General features: G+C 39.9%; 1 protein-coding gene across 34 annotated transcripts in view; it reads left to right on the top strand.

The window, feature by feature from the left end:
- Dock9 (dedicator of cytokinesis 9) overlaps positions 1-17,874 on the top strand; it is a 286,979-nt gene that overhangs the window by 144,658 nt on the left and 124,447 nt on the right. For 33 of the 34 annotated variants that reach the window (XM_078016277.1, XM_078016273.1, XM_078016264.1 and 30 more), the window contains exons 4-7: positions 2,600-2,682; positions 12,722-12,791; positions 14,573-14,668; positions 15,595-15,729. In XM_078016277.1, the coding sequence (XP_077872403.1) occupies positions 2,600-2,682; positions 12,722-12,791; positions 14,573-14,668; positions 15,595-15,729 (384 nt within the window). Of the gene's footprint in view, positions 1-2,597; positions 2,683-12,721; positions 12,792-14,572; positions 14,669-15,594; positions 15,730-17,874 lie in introns of those variants that run through there. The other variant, XM_078016279.1, reaches the window with a different exon arrangement.

Below are 17,874 nucleotides of genomic sequence, written 5' to 3'. Positions count from 1 at the left end.
CTTCTGTTTTAAAACATGCAGCAAAATTATTGATTGTTTAGTTCTACCAATTAATTTTAAAAATATGTTTTGGGGGCCTAACTTGCTAGTAAGTCCTTGAATCGCCGCAGGTTGAGCAATCAGTGCTTCACCCTGTGCTGCTGGAACCAATACAACCGAACCCTTTGAGGACTGTTCCACTGGGTGGAGTGAAATATCACGTCCTCTCCATTCTCTAGTCTGGAGGAGAATGATCTAATGACTTAAAACAAAACAAAACAAAAACCTAACTTCATAAAATTTTCAGTGTAGTTTTAAAATATTATTGAATTTCCCAAGTTTGAAAGGTAATCATGTAGTCAATCATATCTGTGTCTTTTTTGGAGGGACAGTTCTCTAATGGAACTTATTATCCCCCAGACTATCTCAAACTCCAATGGGGTGGAGTTTGCTTGTCTGATTCTCTGCCTCTTCCATGAAATTCAGTGAGTGCCTTGTGTGTGAGCAGTGAGCAAGGACATGTTGAATGATTCTCTAGGTACTTAATTGTCTTGACAATTTTTTTTTTTTGCAATTCCTTATAATTTTAAATATTTAAGCATTCTAATCATTCTCATTTTTCCTAAGATGTTAAAAATCTTTATACTCAGATGTTTCTTTCATAAAAGCATTCATTATATGCAAGCATATGCTTATTTTCTTAGTTTTTAATTTGGCAGTGCATTCTGTACTCAGGATGGGCCTGCAAGGGACTTGGTGGTATTTTAGTTATAGTGCTTGATGAAAACCATGATGGCCTAACAAAGAGAACAGGAGCATGTCACAGAATGAGAGCTGCCTCAGCCATGTTGGTAGGCCTAGGAGCATAGTGGGAAAGTCCAAAGCTGCAGATAATTTTAAATCATGTTTTGTTTTGTTTTTGTGGTGCTGGGGATTAAACCCAGGGCCTTGCTCATGTGAGGCAAGCACTCTATCAACTGAGCTATTCGCAGCCCTGATTTTGAAGACATATTTCCTATTTTTAGAATGTAATTTTGAATGTGAATATCTGATTTTCTAAATGTGAAAATGCTTTGAGAAATTTTACAAAGCATTTACAAGAATAAAATAGTTATTTTAAAATGTTTGTAAGTACATAGTCAAAAAATTGAAAAATTGCTGAGCTCCCATACTTAACTCTGCTCTTAACTCTTCTCTGCTATTCATTCTACCTCTCAGAACGATAATATAAAATACTTACCCTACCTTCCCTTTGCATCCTTTCAATTAAAGTGCTTATCAAAGAGCCCTGTGCAAAATAAGCACTTGCTACTGTTGCTGTTATTGTTTTCAGGAGTTTGTGAGTGGAAGAGAGTTTGCTTCAGAAGGTCTGTAGGCGTAGGCCATGACTAAGATAAGACGGTTGGCAGTTTAGCCAGGCACAGTGGCTCATGCCTGTAATTCAGTAGCTTGGGAGGCTGAGCAGGAGGATCATGAGTTCAAAGCCAGCCTCAGCAAAAGTGAGGCTATAAGCAACTCAGTGAGACTCTGTCTCCAAATAAAATACAAAATAGTGCTGGAATGTGGCTTAATGGCCAAGTGCCCCTGGGTTCAATCCACTGTACCAAGGTGGGGTGTGGGGGAAGAAGGTTGGCAGTTTAAATTCTGAAGTGAAATCAGCAGAATAGAGACTTTGTTATGTTTGTTATACCAGAGTCAAATAAACTAGGTAAAACATAAATGGATTTACTTCCCTAGTGTTTTCATCTATTTCAATTTTTTTTTTTTTTGCTACATCCAAGTCTGCATGTGTATAGTCAAGAGCTAACAATGGAGAACATAATTTGAATTAAGATAATGGTAACTGAAACTTTTTATTGATTTTTGACTCATTCATATTTGAAGATGAGGTGGATGTGGGCTTATTATCTTAAGATCCTATACAACACTGGATGAATCCTAAGGAGTAGACACATGAAAGAAATTGTGTTGACCCCTTGACCCTAATATGTAGTGAAGTGGTTTGAATGCAATCTGTGTAGGGTAGTGTCACTAGAAGAATCATTGTCAGCAGAGTAGTGTGTATACTATATATTTTGTGTACACACATGCATACACACAAAAATGTCAGGTACCACTATGAATTAAAATCTAAATCTTTCCTCCTAATAATTTCACTCTGTTCTTGGTGAATGGAAAGAAAAAACTGAGGGCAGATATTTGTATGATAATACTAAGTAATGGTGATAGTTCTAATATTAAGTATCATGAAAGTATCTTAGGTTTACCCTTTGTGTTCACTTTTTGTGCCAGTGGGGAACATATGGCTTCTTGAGAATCAAGTACTTTTTAAGTCAGAAACAGTACCTTTTTATTTAAATGTACAGGATTAGGCAAAGATTAGTGTTTTTGCAAAATCAGTCCTCAGATCATTAATGATGATAACTTAAAGTGATATGTCTCCCAGTGGTTCAAAGACTCAAGCTTCACAGGATCCTCTGGTGGAGGAATTTCAGGCATTAGCTGGTTGATGGGAAACATTGTTTTGATGTCTGTATGGGTGTGCCTTCCTGAATGTTCTCCAGAAGTCATCACCTGTTTCTGTTCTCCTCTTATATTTTTTTATTCTCCCTACTAATAGTGCATCAAAACCTACAACTCTGACTGGCATCTTGTGACCTATAAATATGAAGATTACTCAGGAGAGTTTCGACAGCTTCCAAAGTGAGTAAACTATCAGACCACACAAGATGGGATTATCCACATGGGGAAAAGTTTTTGTACTTGAAATGCTCAGGGAAGTATGTAACTTCATATGCAGTCAGAATAATTACAGAAATTACTTCTAGATGTTTGTGTGTATGTGATGTAGCTTTTGTGTACAGGACCTTTGATTATAAGACTCAAATATGGTACTTTGATATTGGTAGATGGTAACAAAATCACATGGATAGTTTTTTTTTTTTTTTTTTTTTTTTTTTTTTTTTTTTTCAATTTTTTTTATTTTTTGCTTTTTTTTTTTTTTTTTTTTTATTGATTGTTCAAAACATTACAGAGCTCAAGACATATCATCTTTCATACATTTGACTCAATTGGGTTTTGTACTCCCCAAATACATAATACAGACTCACTTCTGTTACATACTCACATTTTTACATAATGGCTTATTAGTGACTGTTGTATTCTGCTACCTTTCCTATCCCCTACTATCCCCCCTCCCCTCCCCTCCCCTCCCATCTTCCCTCTCTACCTCCTCTGCTGTTGTTCAATTCTTTCCCCCTTTTTTTTTTTCCCCCCACCCCCTTGCCCCTCATAACCTCTTATAATTTTGTGTATCACTGAAGGTCTCCTACCATTTCCATATGTTTTCCCTTCTCTCTTGCTTTCTCTCCCCCCATTCGTCTTAGTTTACTGTTAGTCTTTTCCTCATGCTCTTCCTTCCTGTTCTATTCTTAGTGGCTCTCTTTATATCAAAGAAGACATTTGACATTTGTTTTTTAGGGCTTGGCTAGCTTCACTTAGCATAATCTGCTCTAATGCCATCCATTTCCCTGCAAATTCTATGATTTTGTCGTTTCTTAGTGCTGCATAATACTCCATTGTGTATAGCTGCCACAATTTTTTTATCCACTCATCTATTGAAGGGCATCTAGGTTGGTTCCACAGTCTAGCTATTGTGAATTGTGCTGCTATAATCATTGATGTGGCCGTATCCGTATAGTGTGCTCTTTTAAGGTCCTCAGGGAATAGTCCAAGAAGGGCAATAGCTGGGTCAAATGGTGGATCCATTCCCAGCTTTCCCAGGAATCTCCATACTGCTTTCCAGATTGGCCTCACCATTTTGCAGTCCCACCAGCAGTGAACAAGTGTGCCCTTTTCCCCACATCCTCGCCAACACTTATTGTTGTTTGACTTCATAATGGCTGCCAATCTTACAGGAGTGAAATGGTATCTTAGGGTGGTTTTGATTTGCATTTCTCTGATTGCTAGAGATGGTGAGCATTTTCTCATGTGCTTGTGGATTGATTGTATGTCCTCCTCTGAGAAGTGTCTGTTCAGGTCCTTGGCCCATTTGTTGATTGGATTATTTGTTATCTTATTGTTTAATTTTTTGAGTTCTTTGTACATTCTGGATATTAGGGCTCTATCTGAGGTGTGAGGGGTAAAAATTTGTTCCCAGGATGTAGGCTCTCTATTTACCTCTTTTACTGTTTCTCTTGCTGAGAAAAAACTTTTTAGTTTAAGTAGGTCCCATTTATTTATTCTTGTCATTAACTCTTGGGCTACGGGCGTTCTATTAAGGAATTTGGAGCCCGCCCCCACAATATGTAGATCGTAGCCAACTTTTCCTTCTATCAGACGCAGTGTCTCTGTTTTTATATCTAGCTCCTTGATCCATTTTGAGTTAACTTTTGTGGCTGGCGAGAGAAAGGGATTCAATTTCATTTTGTTGCATATGGATTTCCAATTTTCCCAGCACCATTTGTTGAAGATGCTATCCTTCCTCCATTGCATGTTTTTAGCCCCTTTATCAAATATAAGATAGTTGTAACTTTGTGGATTAGTCTCTGTGTCCTCTATTCTGTACCATTGGTCCACCTGCCTGTTTTGGTACCAGTACCATGCTGTTTTTGTTACTATTGCTTTGTAGTACAGTTTGAGCTCTGGTATCGCTATACCTCCAGATTCACACTTCCTGCTTAGAATTGCTTTTGCTATTCTGGGTCTTTTGTTTTTCCATATGAATTTCATGATTGCTTTATCTATTTCTACAAGAAATGTCTTTGGGATTCTGATTGGCATCGCATTAAACCTGTAGAGAACTTTGGGTAATATCGCCATTTTGATGATGTTAGTTCTGCCTATCCATGAACAGGGTACATTTTTCCATCTTCTGAGATCTTCTTCTATCTCTCTCTTTAAGGTTCTGTAGTTTTCATTGTATAAATCTTTCACCTCTTTTGTTAGGTTGATTCCCAAGTATCTTATTTTCTTTGAGGATATTGTGAATGGAGTGGTTTTCCTTATTTCCATTTCAGAGGTTTTGTTGCTGATATACAGGAATGCCTTTGATTTGTGCGTGTTGATTTTATATCCTGCCACTTTGCTGAATTCATTTATTAACTCTAGTAGCTTCTTTGTAGATCCTTTTGGGTCTGTTAAGTAGATTATCATGTCATCTGCAAATAGCGATAATTTAATTTCTTCTTTTCCTATTTTTATGCCTTTAATTTCTTTTGTCTGTCTAATTGCTCTGGCTAGTACTTCGAGAACTAAATTGAATAGAAGTGGTGATAGAGGACATCCCTGTCTTGTTCCAGATTTTAGAGGGAATGCCTTCAGTTTTTCTCCGTTTAGGATGATGCTAGCCTGAGGTTTAGCATATATAGCTTTTACAATGTTGAGGTAAGTTCCTGATATCCCTAGTTTTTCTAATGTTTTGAACATAAAGGGATGTTGTATTTTGTCAAATGCTTTTTCTGCATCTATCGAGATGATCATATGGTTCTTGTCTTTAAGCCTATTGATGTGGTGAATAGCATGTATTGATTTCCGTATATTGAACCAGCCTTGCATCCCAGGGATGAATCCTACTTGATCATGGTGCACAAGTTTTCTGATATGTTTTTGTATTCGATTCGCCAGAATTTTATTGAGAATTTTTGCATCCAAGTTCATTAGAGATATTGGTCTGTAGTTTTCTTTCTTTGAAGTGTCTTTGTCTGGTTTTGGGATCAGGGTGATGTTGGCCTCATAGAATGAATTTGGAAGAGCTCCTTCTTTTTCTATTTCTTGAAATAGTTTGAAAAGTATTGGTATTAGTTCTTCTTTGAAGGTTTTGTAGAACTCCGCTGTATACCCATCAGGTCCAGGGCTTTTCTTGGTTGGTAGTCTTTTGATGGCTTCTTCTATTTCTTCCTTTGTTATTGGTCTGTTTAAACTGTGTGTGTCTTCCTGTCTCAATCTGGGCAAATCATATGCCTTAAGAAATTTATCGATATCCTCGCTATCTTCTATTTTATTAGAATATAGGGTTTCAAAATACTTTCTAATTATCTTCTGTATTTCTGTAGTGTCTGTTGTGATATTGCCTTTTTCATCCCGTATATTAGTAATTTGAGTTCTCTCTCTTCTTCTTTTTGTTAGCATAGCTAAGGGCTTGTCTATCTTATTTATTTTTTCAAAGAACCAACTTTTAGTTTTATCAATTTTTTCAATGGTTTTTTTTGTTTCAATTTCGTTTATTTCTGCTCTAATTTTAATTATTTCTTGTCTTCTACTACAATTGCTGTTGTTTTGTTCTTCCTTTTCTAGGTTTTTGAGGTGTAGTGTGAGTTCATTTATTTGTTGGTTTTTTCTTTTTTTGATGAAAGAACTCCAGGATATGAATTTCCCTCTTAAAACTGCTTTCATTGTGTCCCATAGATTCCGGTATGTTGTGTCTGTATTATCATTTGACTCTAAGAATTTTTTTATCTCTTCCTTTATGTCTTCTGTAACCCATTGATCATTCAATAACATATTGTTCATTTTCCATGTGGTGTAGGATTTCTCCTTCCTTTTTTTATCATTGATTTCCAATTTCATTCCATTATGGTCAGATATGGTGCATGGTATTATCTCCACACTTTTATATTTACTAAGATTTGCCTTATGGCATAATATATGGTCTATTTTTGAGTAGGATCCATGTGCTGCTGAGAAGAACGTGTATCCACTTGATGATGGTTGGTATATTCTATATATGTCAGTTAGGTCTAGGTTATTGATTGTGCTGTTGAGTTCTATAGTTTCTTTATTCAGTTTTTGTCTAGAGGATCTGTCTAATGGCGAGAGCGGTGTGTTGAAGTCACCCGTAATTATTGTGTTATGGTCTATTTGACTCTTGAACTTGAGGAGCGTTTGTTTTATGTAGATTGCAGCTCCATTGTTTGGTGCATACAAATTGATAATTGTTATGTCTTGTTGGTGGATGGTCCCTTTTAACAGTATATAGTGTCCTTCTTTATCCTTCTTAATTAACTTAGGTTTGAAGTTGATTTTATTTGATATGAGTATGGCCACTCCTGCTTGCTTCCGAGGGCCATGTGAGTGGTATGATTTTTCCCAACCTTTTACCTTCAGCCTGTGTATGTCTTTTCCTATCATATGAGTCTCCTGAAGGCAGCATATTGTTGGATTTGTTTTTTTGATCCAGGTTGCTAGCCTATGTCTCTTGATTGGTGAGTTTAGGCCATTAACATTTAAAGTCACAATTGAGATATGATTTGTACTTCCAGTCATGCTTCTTTATTTATTTATTTTAGTTTGGCTAGTTTTACTTTTTTTGGTTATTTTCCTCCTCCTTTACTGAGATACCTCTTGTTGTTAGTTTTGGGCACTATTTTTCAATTCCTCTTCTTGTAGTATATTGCTCAGAATGCTTTGCAGTGCTGGTTTTCTTGCTGCAAATTCTTTTAGCTTTTGTTTATCGTGAAAGATTTTAATTTCGTTGTCAAATCTGAAGCTCAATTTTGCTGGATACAGTATTCTTGGTTGAAATCCATTATTTTTCAGCGTTTGAAATACATTGTTCCAGGATCTTCTCGCTTTCAAAGTCTGTGCTGAGAAATCAGTCGTTAACCTAATTGGTTTACCCCTGAATGTAATCTGTCTCTTTTCTCTGGTAGCTTTTAATATTCTCTCCTTGTCCTGTATGTTGGCTATCTTCATAATTATGTGTCTTGGAGTTGGTCTATTATAGTTTTGAATGTTTGGGGTCCTGTAGGCTTCCAGGATTTGGCAATCCATTCCATCTTTCATCTCTGGGAAGTTTTCTACAATTATTTCATTTAATATGCTGTCCATTCCTTTGGTTTGAATCTCTGTGCCTTCTTCTATCCCGATGACTCTCAAATTTGGTTTTTTAATGACATCCCATATCTCTTGAATAGATTGCTCATGGGATTTAAGCATCTTTTCTGTGTTGACTATACTCTTTTCAAGTTGATAAACCTTGTCTTCATTATCTGATGTTCTGACTTCTACTTGATCAAGTCTATTTGTAATATTCTCGTTTGAGTTTTTAATTTGGTTTATAGTTTCCTGCAATTCTAGGATTATAGTTTGATTCTTTTTTAAGATCTCTATCTCCTGGTAGAGCTCGTTCTTTGCCATTTGAATTTGTTTGTTTAATTCATTTTCAAAATATATTTTTATTGCTTGGACTTGCTGTCTCATGTCTTCTCTAATATTCCTTTCCATTTGAGTTAGGAATGCCTTGAGTTCTTTCCCTATCCCTGCTTCTGATGTTTCTATGTCCTCTTGTAGAATTAAGTTGTCTTGCATTGTTTGTACTCCTTTTTTCCCTTGTTTTCTCATGCTGTCCCCGTTGCTTTCCAGCTCTATTTGATTGTCGTGTTTCTGTTCTCTTCTATAGATTTGTTTTGGTTCTGTTTTACTCTGATGCCTCTCCTTAGTGTTGTTAAACTATGCCTGCTGACGTGGATTCCACTGTGAAGGAAGATCCGACGTCCCAGCTCCAGTGACGACACTACTTTGCTATGACTGGCCCCAGTTCCTTGCCTGGGTGTCCTGATGAGGTGGTGTGACTGCACTGTCTCTGTTTGATTTCAGCTCCCAGTCGCGGCAGGCAGGCGGTCTCTAGCCGCCCAGTATCACAGGCCGCGGGCGGGTGATCGGTCACCTGTAGCCGGGTGTTCTCCTACCACCCAGCTATGCGGGCAGTGGGTGAACTGTCGCCGGCGGGCCTGCAATTTCCAGCTGCCCAGTCTTGAGGGCCTTGCCTCTAGCTTCCTGGTTTCTCCTGCTAGCCTTCTGTAGCCGCAGGGCAGGCCGCATGAATCAGTGGGCCTGGATCTCCGGGGTCCCACAGTTGGCAATTGGGATCCCAGGCACTCTGTCCTTTAGATTTTCCTGCTTGCCCCACCCCCAGCTCTAGCCAGACAGGTTTCCTTTTGGCTGCAGATGGGTGGGGGGGTTGCAGGTCAGGTGCCTCTAGTTCCCCCCTAGTCTTTATGCAGGCTCACTCTGATTCTCCCTCCCCCGGCAAGCCTAGGAGAGAGTTTATGCGAGTTCCCGATGTATGGGGGATGGGCTGAGTGCCACACACCTGTTTTGTTGTTGAGATCTGTCGGAGAATGGGTGGATATATCAGCTGCTCAAGATGCTGACTGCTGATTCCCTTGGTGGAGTGTCCGCTGCGGGGGATGGGACTGTACCGCTTCCTTCCCCGTCTAAACTCCCGTACTCAGCCCGGGGGGTCAGTGCGGGCTTGGCTGGTGGGATTCCACCTGGTCGCAGCCGAGCCTCTCCCTGCTTGCTAATTAATGGCTTCCCTGGGGCGCCACGCCTTCTGTAGCCGCAGGGCAGGCCGCAGGAATCAGTGGGCCTGGATCTCCGGGGTCCCACAGTTGGCAATTGGGATCCCAGGCACTCTGTTCTTTGGATTTTCCTGCTTGCCCCACCCCCAGCTCTAGCCAGACAGGTTTCCTTTTGGCTGCAGATGGGTAGGGGGGGTTGCAGGTCAGGTGCCTCTAGTTCCCCCCTAGTCTTTATGCAGGCTCACTCTGATTCTCCCTCCCCCGGCAAGCCTAGGAGAGAGTTTATGCGAGTTCCCGATGTATGGGGGATGGGCTGAGTGCCACACACCTGTTTTGTTGTTGAGATCTGTCGGAGAATGGGTGGATATATCAGCTGCTCAAGATGCTGACTGCTGATTCCCTTGGTGGAGTGTCCGCTGCGGGGGATGGGACTGTACCGCTTCCTTCCCCGTCTAAACTCCCGTACTCAGCCCGGGGGGTCAGTGCGGGCTTGGCTGGTGGGATTCCACCTGGTCGCAGCCGAGCCTCTCCCTGCTTGCTAATTAATGGCTTCCCTGGGGCGCCACGCCTTCTGTAGCCGCAGGGCAGGCCGCAGGAATCAGTGGGCCTGGATCTCCGGGGTCCCACAGTTGGCAATTGGGATCCCAGGCACTCTGTCCTTTGGATTTTCCTGCTTGCCCCACCCCCAGCTCTAGCCAGACAGGTTTCCTTTTGGCTGCAGATGGGTAGGGGGGGTTGCAGGTCAGGTGCCTCTAGTTCCCCCCTAGTCTTTATGCAGGCTCACTCTGATTCTCCCTCCCCCGGCAAGCCTAGGAGAGAGTTTATGCGAGTTCCGATGTATGGGGGATGGGCTGAGTGCCACACACCTGTTTTGTTGTTGAGATCTGTCGGAGAATGGGTGGATATATCAGCTGCTCAAGATGCTGACTGCTGATTCCCTTGGTGGAGTGTCCGCTGCGGGGGATGGGACTGTACCGCTTCCTTCCCCGTCTAAACTCCCGTACTCAGCCCGGGGGGTCAGTGCGGGCTTGGCTGGTGGGATTCCACCTGGTCGCAGCCGAGCCTCTCCCTGCTTGCTAATTAATGGCTTCCCTGGGGCGCCACGCCTTCTGTAGCCGCAGGGCAGGCCGCAGGAATCAGTGGGCCTGGATCTCCGGGGTCCCACAGTTGGCAATTGGGATCCCAGGCACTCTGTCCTTTGGATTTTCCTGCTTGCCCCACCCCCAGCTCTAGCCAGACAGGTTTCCTTTTGGCTGCAGATGGGTGGGGGGGTTGCAGGTCAGGTGCCTCTAGTTCCCCCCTAGTCTTTATGCAGGCTCACTCTGATTCTCCCTCCCCCGGCAAGCCTAGGAGAGAGTTTATGCGAGTTCCCGATGTATGGGGGATGGGCTGAGTGCCACACACCTGTTTTGTTGTTGAGATCTGTCGGAGAATGGGTGGATATATCAGCTGCTCAAGATGCTGACTGCTGATTCCCTTGGTGGAGTGTCCGCTGCGGGGGATGGGACTGTACCGCTTCCTTCCCCGTCTAAACTCCCGTACTCAGCCCGGGGGGTCAGTGCGGGCTTGGCTGGTGGGATTCCACCTGGTCGCAGCCGAGCCTCTCCCCACATGGATAGTTTAATTATGTCCTGGGATTCTATTCAGAGTACCACTGATAAAAAACATAAATAGGTGCCGTTTACACTGAGAAATATAGAACAAAGAGAATATAAGTACATTATTTTTCTAAAAAAGAATATTTGAACAAAAGATTTGTATTTTATATTGAGTAAACTTGAAGAAAAGTAAATCAAGGAACAAGTATTTCCCCATATAAGTTCTTTACCTCCTTTGAAGTAATCACTCATTCTAGAATATACCAAAAGTATACATATAAACATAGGTAGTGGTAGTTTAAGTGAACCAAGAGTAAATAGGTTTTGCCTTAAGAGACTGTTATAAAATGGTGCATCCAACTGGGCACAGTGGCACATGCCTGTAATCCCAGCAGGTCAGGTAGCTGGGGTAGGAGGATTACAAGTTCAAAGCCAGCCTCTGCCATTTAGCAAGGCCCTAAGCAACTTAGCAAGACCATGTCTCAAAATTTAAAAAAAATATTTAAAGCAATTGTGGGGCTCAGTGGTTAAGCACCCTGAGTTTAATCCCTGATACTAAAAAAAATATAGAATAAAATGGTGTGTCCTGAAATGATAAAGTTGGCATATTGAAGTATAATTGATTAGAAAATTGAAAGCAAATAGTGAAAGATTGTGGGGGTTTTTGTTTGTTTGTTTGTTTTTTGTTTTTTTTGTGTGTGTGTGTGTGTATGTGTGTGGTGCTGGGGATTGAACCTAGGGCCTTGTGCTTACATGGCAAGCACTCTGCCAACTGAGCTATATCCCCAGCCCCAGAGATTGTGTTTTAAAAGTAATAATTACCCACGAAAATCTCACTTGAGAGCCAATTAATGTATATATCTTTTTTGTTTGTTGCATCTATGAATTTGAATCTTTTTATACTATTCTCAGTAGACCTAGCTGTTTGTTTTTCCTATCTGTGTGGCTCAGCCACTCCTTAAGAGTGTTCAGCCAACTTCCTGATTGCTTCTTTTTAAACCTCTGCAGAGAACAATCCCTCCTAGCATTATCTTCTCCAGATGGGTATGCTCTTTAGTTCTGTATTTGTCGAATACTCACTTGGAGGTTTCTGAGCATTTCCCATTTGATTGGGTTGACCCATCTTCATTGATTCTTGTTCACTACTATTCTCGTGGTTGAAAGATAACAGACTGTGACATATAGTATACTTACTTTATGGTAGACTTTTCCTGATGGTAGATTTTTCCTTTTGGCATTAATAAGAATCTTCAAATGTATGATGAGAAAGAAAGGGAGGATTGTATGTAACTTGGTAAGGATTCCGATTGTTTATTCTCCTTGGGTCAACTCCACCCTCTGTAAGCTCATTTTTCTATTTATTAAGTGGCCTTAACAACAGCCTCCACCATCTAAAGGAGTAAACAAGATGACAAATATAAGCTACACAGCACAGGGCCTAGCACATAATAACTGTTTGATAAATGCTGGCCACTGCTATTATTGTTAATACCATTGGCACTAATCACTTTAATGCAATGACCCCCCATATCCATTTTCTCTCATAAATTTTGTATTAAAAATTATCCTACCAAGTTTTTATTTATTAATGCCTAACCCACTTTCCTATTTTTGATATACCTCTGGCTCCCAGCAAGCTGTGCAGGCTTTTCCTCACACACAGTGGAGCTTCATGACTTGTGTCTTGGGCTCACTCACTGCAAAGCAACCGCGTGGGTTTGCACATTCCTTATCTGACAGGGCCAGCTTGGGGTTTACTTAGCCTGGTTCCTCTAGTGGAGGAAGAAATGCAGACTATTGATTAGGCAGTTCTAAAACAAGTTTCCTTTATTATTTTTAAAGCAAATTGGCCAAGTTGGATAAACTTCCAGTTCATGTCTATGAAGTTGATGAGGAGGTCGACAAAGATGAGGTGGGATACTTGCTTGCTATTGTTTCTCTTTTTACTTTAAATATTGATTTTAGAAGCTTTGAAGATTATTTTAAAAATTATCAACATTTAGCCAAAACAGGAATTGAAATGTTTCTTGAAGCAGGAGAAGTTTTTAAAAATATATTGTTGGGCTGATTGAAATAAGCTCTGTTTCATCTTAACTGCTTAGCATCTAATGTTCTCTGGGTCATGTTTATTTGTTCTGAGATCATTTTCAAAGACTTGGATCAGATTTGGCTACATTGTTAAAGGATATCAAGACTACTTTGACCTTAAATTTAACTTATTTTTAAGCAAGTTCTTTTAAATTGTCAGCCAGTAGATTTAAAGTAGCTATTTCTTCAATGATTGCTTTTAGTCTGTTTACATGCTCACTGCCCCCTGCTCTTAGAGAAAAGATTATGGCTAGAAAAGCACATACAGAGGGCTGGGACTGGGGCTCAGTGGTAGCCCACTTGCCTGGCATGTGTGAGGCACTGGGTTCAATTCTCAGCACCACATATAAATAAATAAAATAAAGGTCCATCAACAACTAAAAAATGTTTCAAAGAAAAGCACATACAGAACGTAGTACATAAAGATAAGTGTGTCCACTGAGCAGGGGACACCTAAAACAAAAAAATGGTGCTACCTATTTCTGCATTCTACATTTCTCATTCTCCCACTAAATATTGAATGCCCATTGTGAGTTTAGTTTTTTCCTTTTTTTAAATTGCTAATTGGCCTATAACACCAACCATTTATGAACTTCAGTAATAAGCACACAGCAAATTATTTTAGAAACCACTTCTAAAATAATTCTGAGAAAAGTAAGTGGTCATCTAAAATGAACTTGGTACTAATAAATAGGGACAGGAGGACCAACTGAAATTATGCATCTAAAAGCACATAATGACCTATAAAACCCTTGACAGTTAATTATTTCTGTTAGTTTCAATAATAACAATAGTAATAAAACCACCAAGATTAATATTGAGAAGGTTCAAAACAAAGCAGAGGATGGATCCTTCTCTAGTTGCCTATTTGATTACCAAAAAATTTGCCAGATTGTTTGTACATGTATGTATTTCTTCTGTCTGGTTATGATCTGTACTGATATATGCCTAACATGTTTTTAGCAATAGCTGGCAGCTCCATGCTTACCTCCTTAAATCAGCATCTCACTGTGGGGTCTGAACTTGAAGAAACATTTTTCTATATTGGTGGCGCTCTCTCCTCACTTTTGTAACTTCTTTTTCCCTCTAATTTTGCTTGCATTCTTGCCTCTCTTTCCATCTTTTTTTTCTTTGCTCCATCATTTTATCTTCTTTCTGCATTGTCTCATATTTCCTCCCTTTTTTAAAATTCACCTTTCCCTGAACTAAGCCTCTGGGAAGTTTTCCAGGAATTTTCTTTTGTCCTCCAACTATAGGGGAGTGTAATTTGAAAACATTTTGCATGAATCCAGGCAGGACCTCACAACTGAGTGGTCAAGTATGGTATGTGCTTTCTGTGGCTCATTAAACACTTAAAAATAAAATTTTGGATGGAAGTTAACTTTGATTTTAATGGAATAGGGTTTTCAAAAATGTAGGCTAGTTTCTGTCTTACTGCTAAGTGGACATTAATGTGACTTGTAGATATTAATATCAGAACTTGTTCCAGTAAAGAGATAGTTGGCCAGTATGGTACAAGTGGAATTTTCTTGTTGAACAGATTCAAACTAATAATCTAGATAACAGCAGGAGATTGACTGTGGTGTTGTTTTCCTTTTCTCCTAGGATGCTGCCTCCCTTGGTTCTCAGAAGGGTGGGATCACCAAGCACGGATGGCTGTACAAAGGCAATATGAACAGTGCTATCAGTGTGACCATGAGGGTGAGGAGGCTCATCACTGCTTTTCCCCTCTTGAAACCTTTCTGCTGTTGGTCTTGAGAATAATGCTCAGTGTGAATGCACATGCTGTTCTCCACAAAAGAGATAGTGTCTGATTACTGAGATGCTTTCCTGGTGATAGCACCCACATTGCTATAGCCCTGTCCACCCCCTTGTCTTCACTGCCCTCTGACCGCCAATGTAGACAGCAGTATAGAACGCTCACTGATATGGCCTTTCTTTATAGTAGTTACACAGTGTTTCTTGGTACCTCAGAGCATCATGGAGGGGCTACATTAAATGCCCTAACTAAGCACCCCTGTGTAGCTACATTGCCATGAGGGGATGCACTGTAAAAATGGAGGACTGACAAGGAAGGTGATTAAATTGGAAGAAGTTTGCAAAGAGAAGAGTAAAGCTAGAGTAATAAGCTATTCAGGAGAGAAGATCAGGTTAATAAAGAGAAAAGGAACAATGAAAGGGAGGTAGTACCAACAGGAGGTGACAAATCAGGAGAAAGCTGACTGTCCTATTCCTGAGGCTGGAAAGCCATTGAACATCACAGGGCAGAAAGGAGTTCCTATTCTGTGTGAGCAAGAAGCCCTGGGGGTTTGAGAGAAAGTTTCCATCTTCTGTGCTGTGTCCCAAATTGGAACTCTCAACCCTGCTTTTGGGTGGTTATGTAAACTCTCAAATTCTGGATGAGAAAACTGACTGGTGGATATTAAGTGAATCACCTCCTTAGAATGAGCCCATTTGATGTGATGAGAAATCTTCGCCAGTACAGATACCTAGAGTGCCAGCTAGGATTAGATTAGTTTGGGAGAGAACTGAAACTGTTTTTATGGATGTGTGTAATTGTGAGTTATTGGTAGAGATTATGACTCTTTTCATTTTGAAAAATTGTTGTACATGTATTTTTCTCCCAGTCGTTTAAGAGACGGTTTTTCCACCTGATTCAACTTGGTGATGGATCCTATAATTTGAATTTTTATAAAGATGAAAAGATCTCCAAGGAACCTAAAGGATCAATATTTCTGGATTCCTGCATGGGCGTGATTCAGGTAAATATGAAAATAGTTATATCAGGGTTTTTTTTTTTTTTGTCAGTAATGGTACTGTGTGTACCATTATGCAGATAGAAGTGAAGACTTCCAAAAATGGCAACATTCGTGGTGGAAATGAGTATCTAACTTTTAAAATAAATCATAATCTTGTGATTATTTTTATCATTTCAGAAGATAACAGGGACTATGTTGTGGTAGGCATGAGTGCTCTGATATATGAGTTCTTATGACCAAAACTTCTCTTGGCTACTACTTAGCTGTGTGACCTTGGACAGGCTACTTAAAATTTCTTCATCTGCAAAACATGAGTAGTAATAATATTCCTTTGGTAGGTAAATGAGAAGACTGAAGGAGTAACACATGGCAATATTTAGTTAGCATCTCAGTGATGACTTTCATCACTACCATCATGGCACCAGTGGGGGTGAGGCAAGCACACTGGTCAACAGATTGGATTTTCGATGCACACTGAGTTCAAATCCCACTTATCAGCTTTGCAAACCTTGATGACGATATACGATATTTAACCTCTCTGTTCCCAAGTTTTGTCATTTGTTGAACAGGGATAATGATAGTATCAAATATGGTTACTGTTAATATTAATTTATACATTTAAAGAGCTTAAAGCAGTGCTGGCAAATGGTAAGCCTTTAGTGAACATTAGGTATTTTTGTGGTTTGGTGCTATTACAATTGTAGAACTATTCTTAAAAATTATTTTTAACTGAATATAGTGCAAGAGTTCATTCTTATTGTAAAAAAAGACAATACAAATAAAGTGAAAATTTCCCTAGGCTCCCTGTTTTCTCCTCTTATCTCTGCCTTTTCCTAGAGACCTGTTACTGGTTTAGTATGCATCCTTCCATACCTTTTTGGAATTGTTCCTAAAAAACATGTTGCTGCTTTTCCCATCCATCTATCAATGCATGCATGTATGCATGCCATCCCCTTGCGATTTTCTGGGGGGATTTAAGGAAGCAGCTTACAAGGAGTTGTAAAATCTAGGGTAGCATACATTTAAAGTGGGACTGAAAGCAGAAAGATGAATGAGGGGTTGGGGTAGGGGTAAGATAAAGTAAATTGAGACAGAAGTATATTTTAAAGGGTGGGCTCTGGATGGGCCACCACTGAACTCTTTGCTTTCTAAACATGGAGACCTGCTCAGTCTCATAATTTGCACTGCACACAAGATACAGACCGTTTAGTTAGTAGAAACTGCCCATATATTCTCAGAATGATGATCAATCAAGCATTCTCCTAGAGGCCTTCAGACAGAGGGCTCTGTGACAAATGAGCAGTTTCCTTGACAACTCCTTACAATAGATGCAGTCACCATTCTCAGAGGATTCTTCCTTAAAATGACTCCATGGTAGCTGATGACATTGATTCTGTCAGGATAGTGTATAGTGGGGCTATTGTGAATAAAGAGAGAGACACAGCTCTCTGATTTGACTATGGATGTACTTGTTTATGTATTTATATGTTTTCCTAAAACTAAGTTGCTTTTTTATTCTAAGAATACATTTATCTAATTGTAACTATGAAATTATGCTAAAGGGCATAATTTAGCATAATTTCATTTCCCCCATCTCACTCCCCACTCCCCTGAAACAATCATTTTCAACATTTTTCTTTCTTTAATATTTATTTTTTAGTTGTAGATGGATATAATACCTTTATTTATTTTTATGTGGTGCTGAGGATCGAACCCAGGGCCTCGCACATGCTAGGCGAGTGCCCTACCACTGAGCGACAACCCCAGCCCCTCAACATTTTTCACTATTCATTATGGAATTTGTCTTCATATCGCTAGATAATGAGTGTTCGCTACTCTTTCTTCTAATTGAATGACTTCCTCTGCTGGTAGGTAGAATTTTAGCTCCTGTCACCCCCCGCTTCCTGTCCTAATCTAGACTGATTGCTTTCTCTGCCCTGCACAGCTACCATCCTAGTACTTCTCTTGTCTTCCTCCCTGTGTAGGAGTCCCTGCTTTCAGGACCCTTTGCCTTGTTGTTGTTCTCTCTTCTTGATTGGAGGAGTCCATCCTCAGTGGCTTCCTGAGAAATTGGTAGTAATTTTTTTAGTTAGAATATTTGTAAGATTTTTTTTGTTTTGTTTTGTTTTCATTCACTCTTGGCTCATA

This window comes from Ictidomys tridecemlineatus, chromosome 6 (assembly GCF_052094955.1).
Source record: "Ictidomys tridecemlineatus isolate mIctTri1 chromosome 6, mIctTri1.hap1, whole genome shotgun sequence".
NCBI classification, from domain to species: Eukaryota; Metazoa; Chordata; class Mammalia; order Rodentia; family Sciuridae; genus Ictidomys; species Ictidomys tridecemlineatus.
This window is presented reverse-complemented; position numbering and strand designations above follow the sequence as displayed.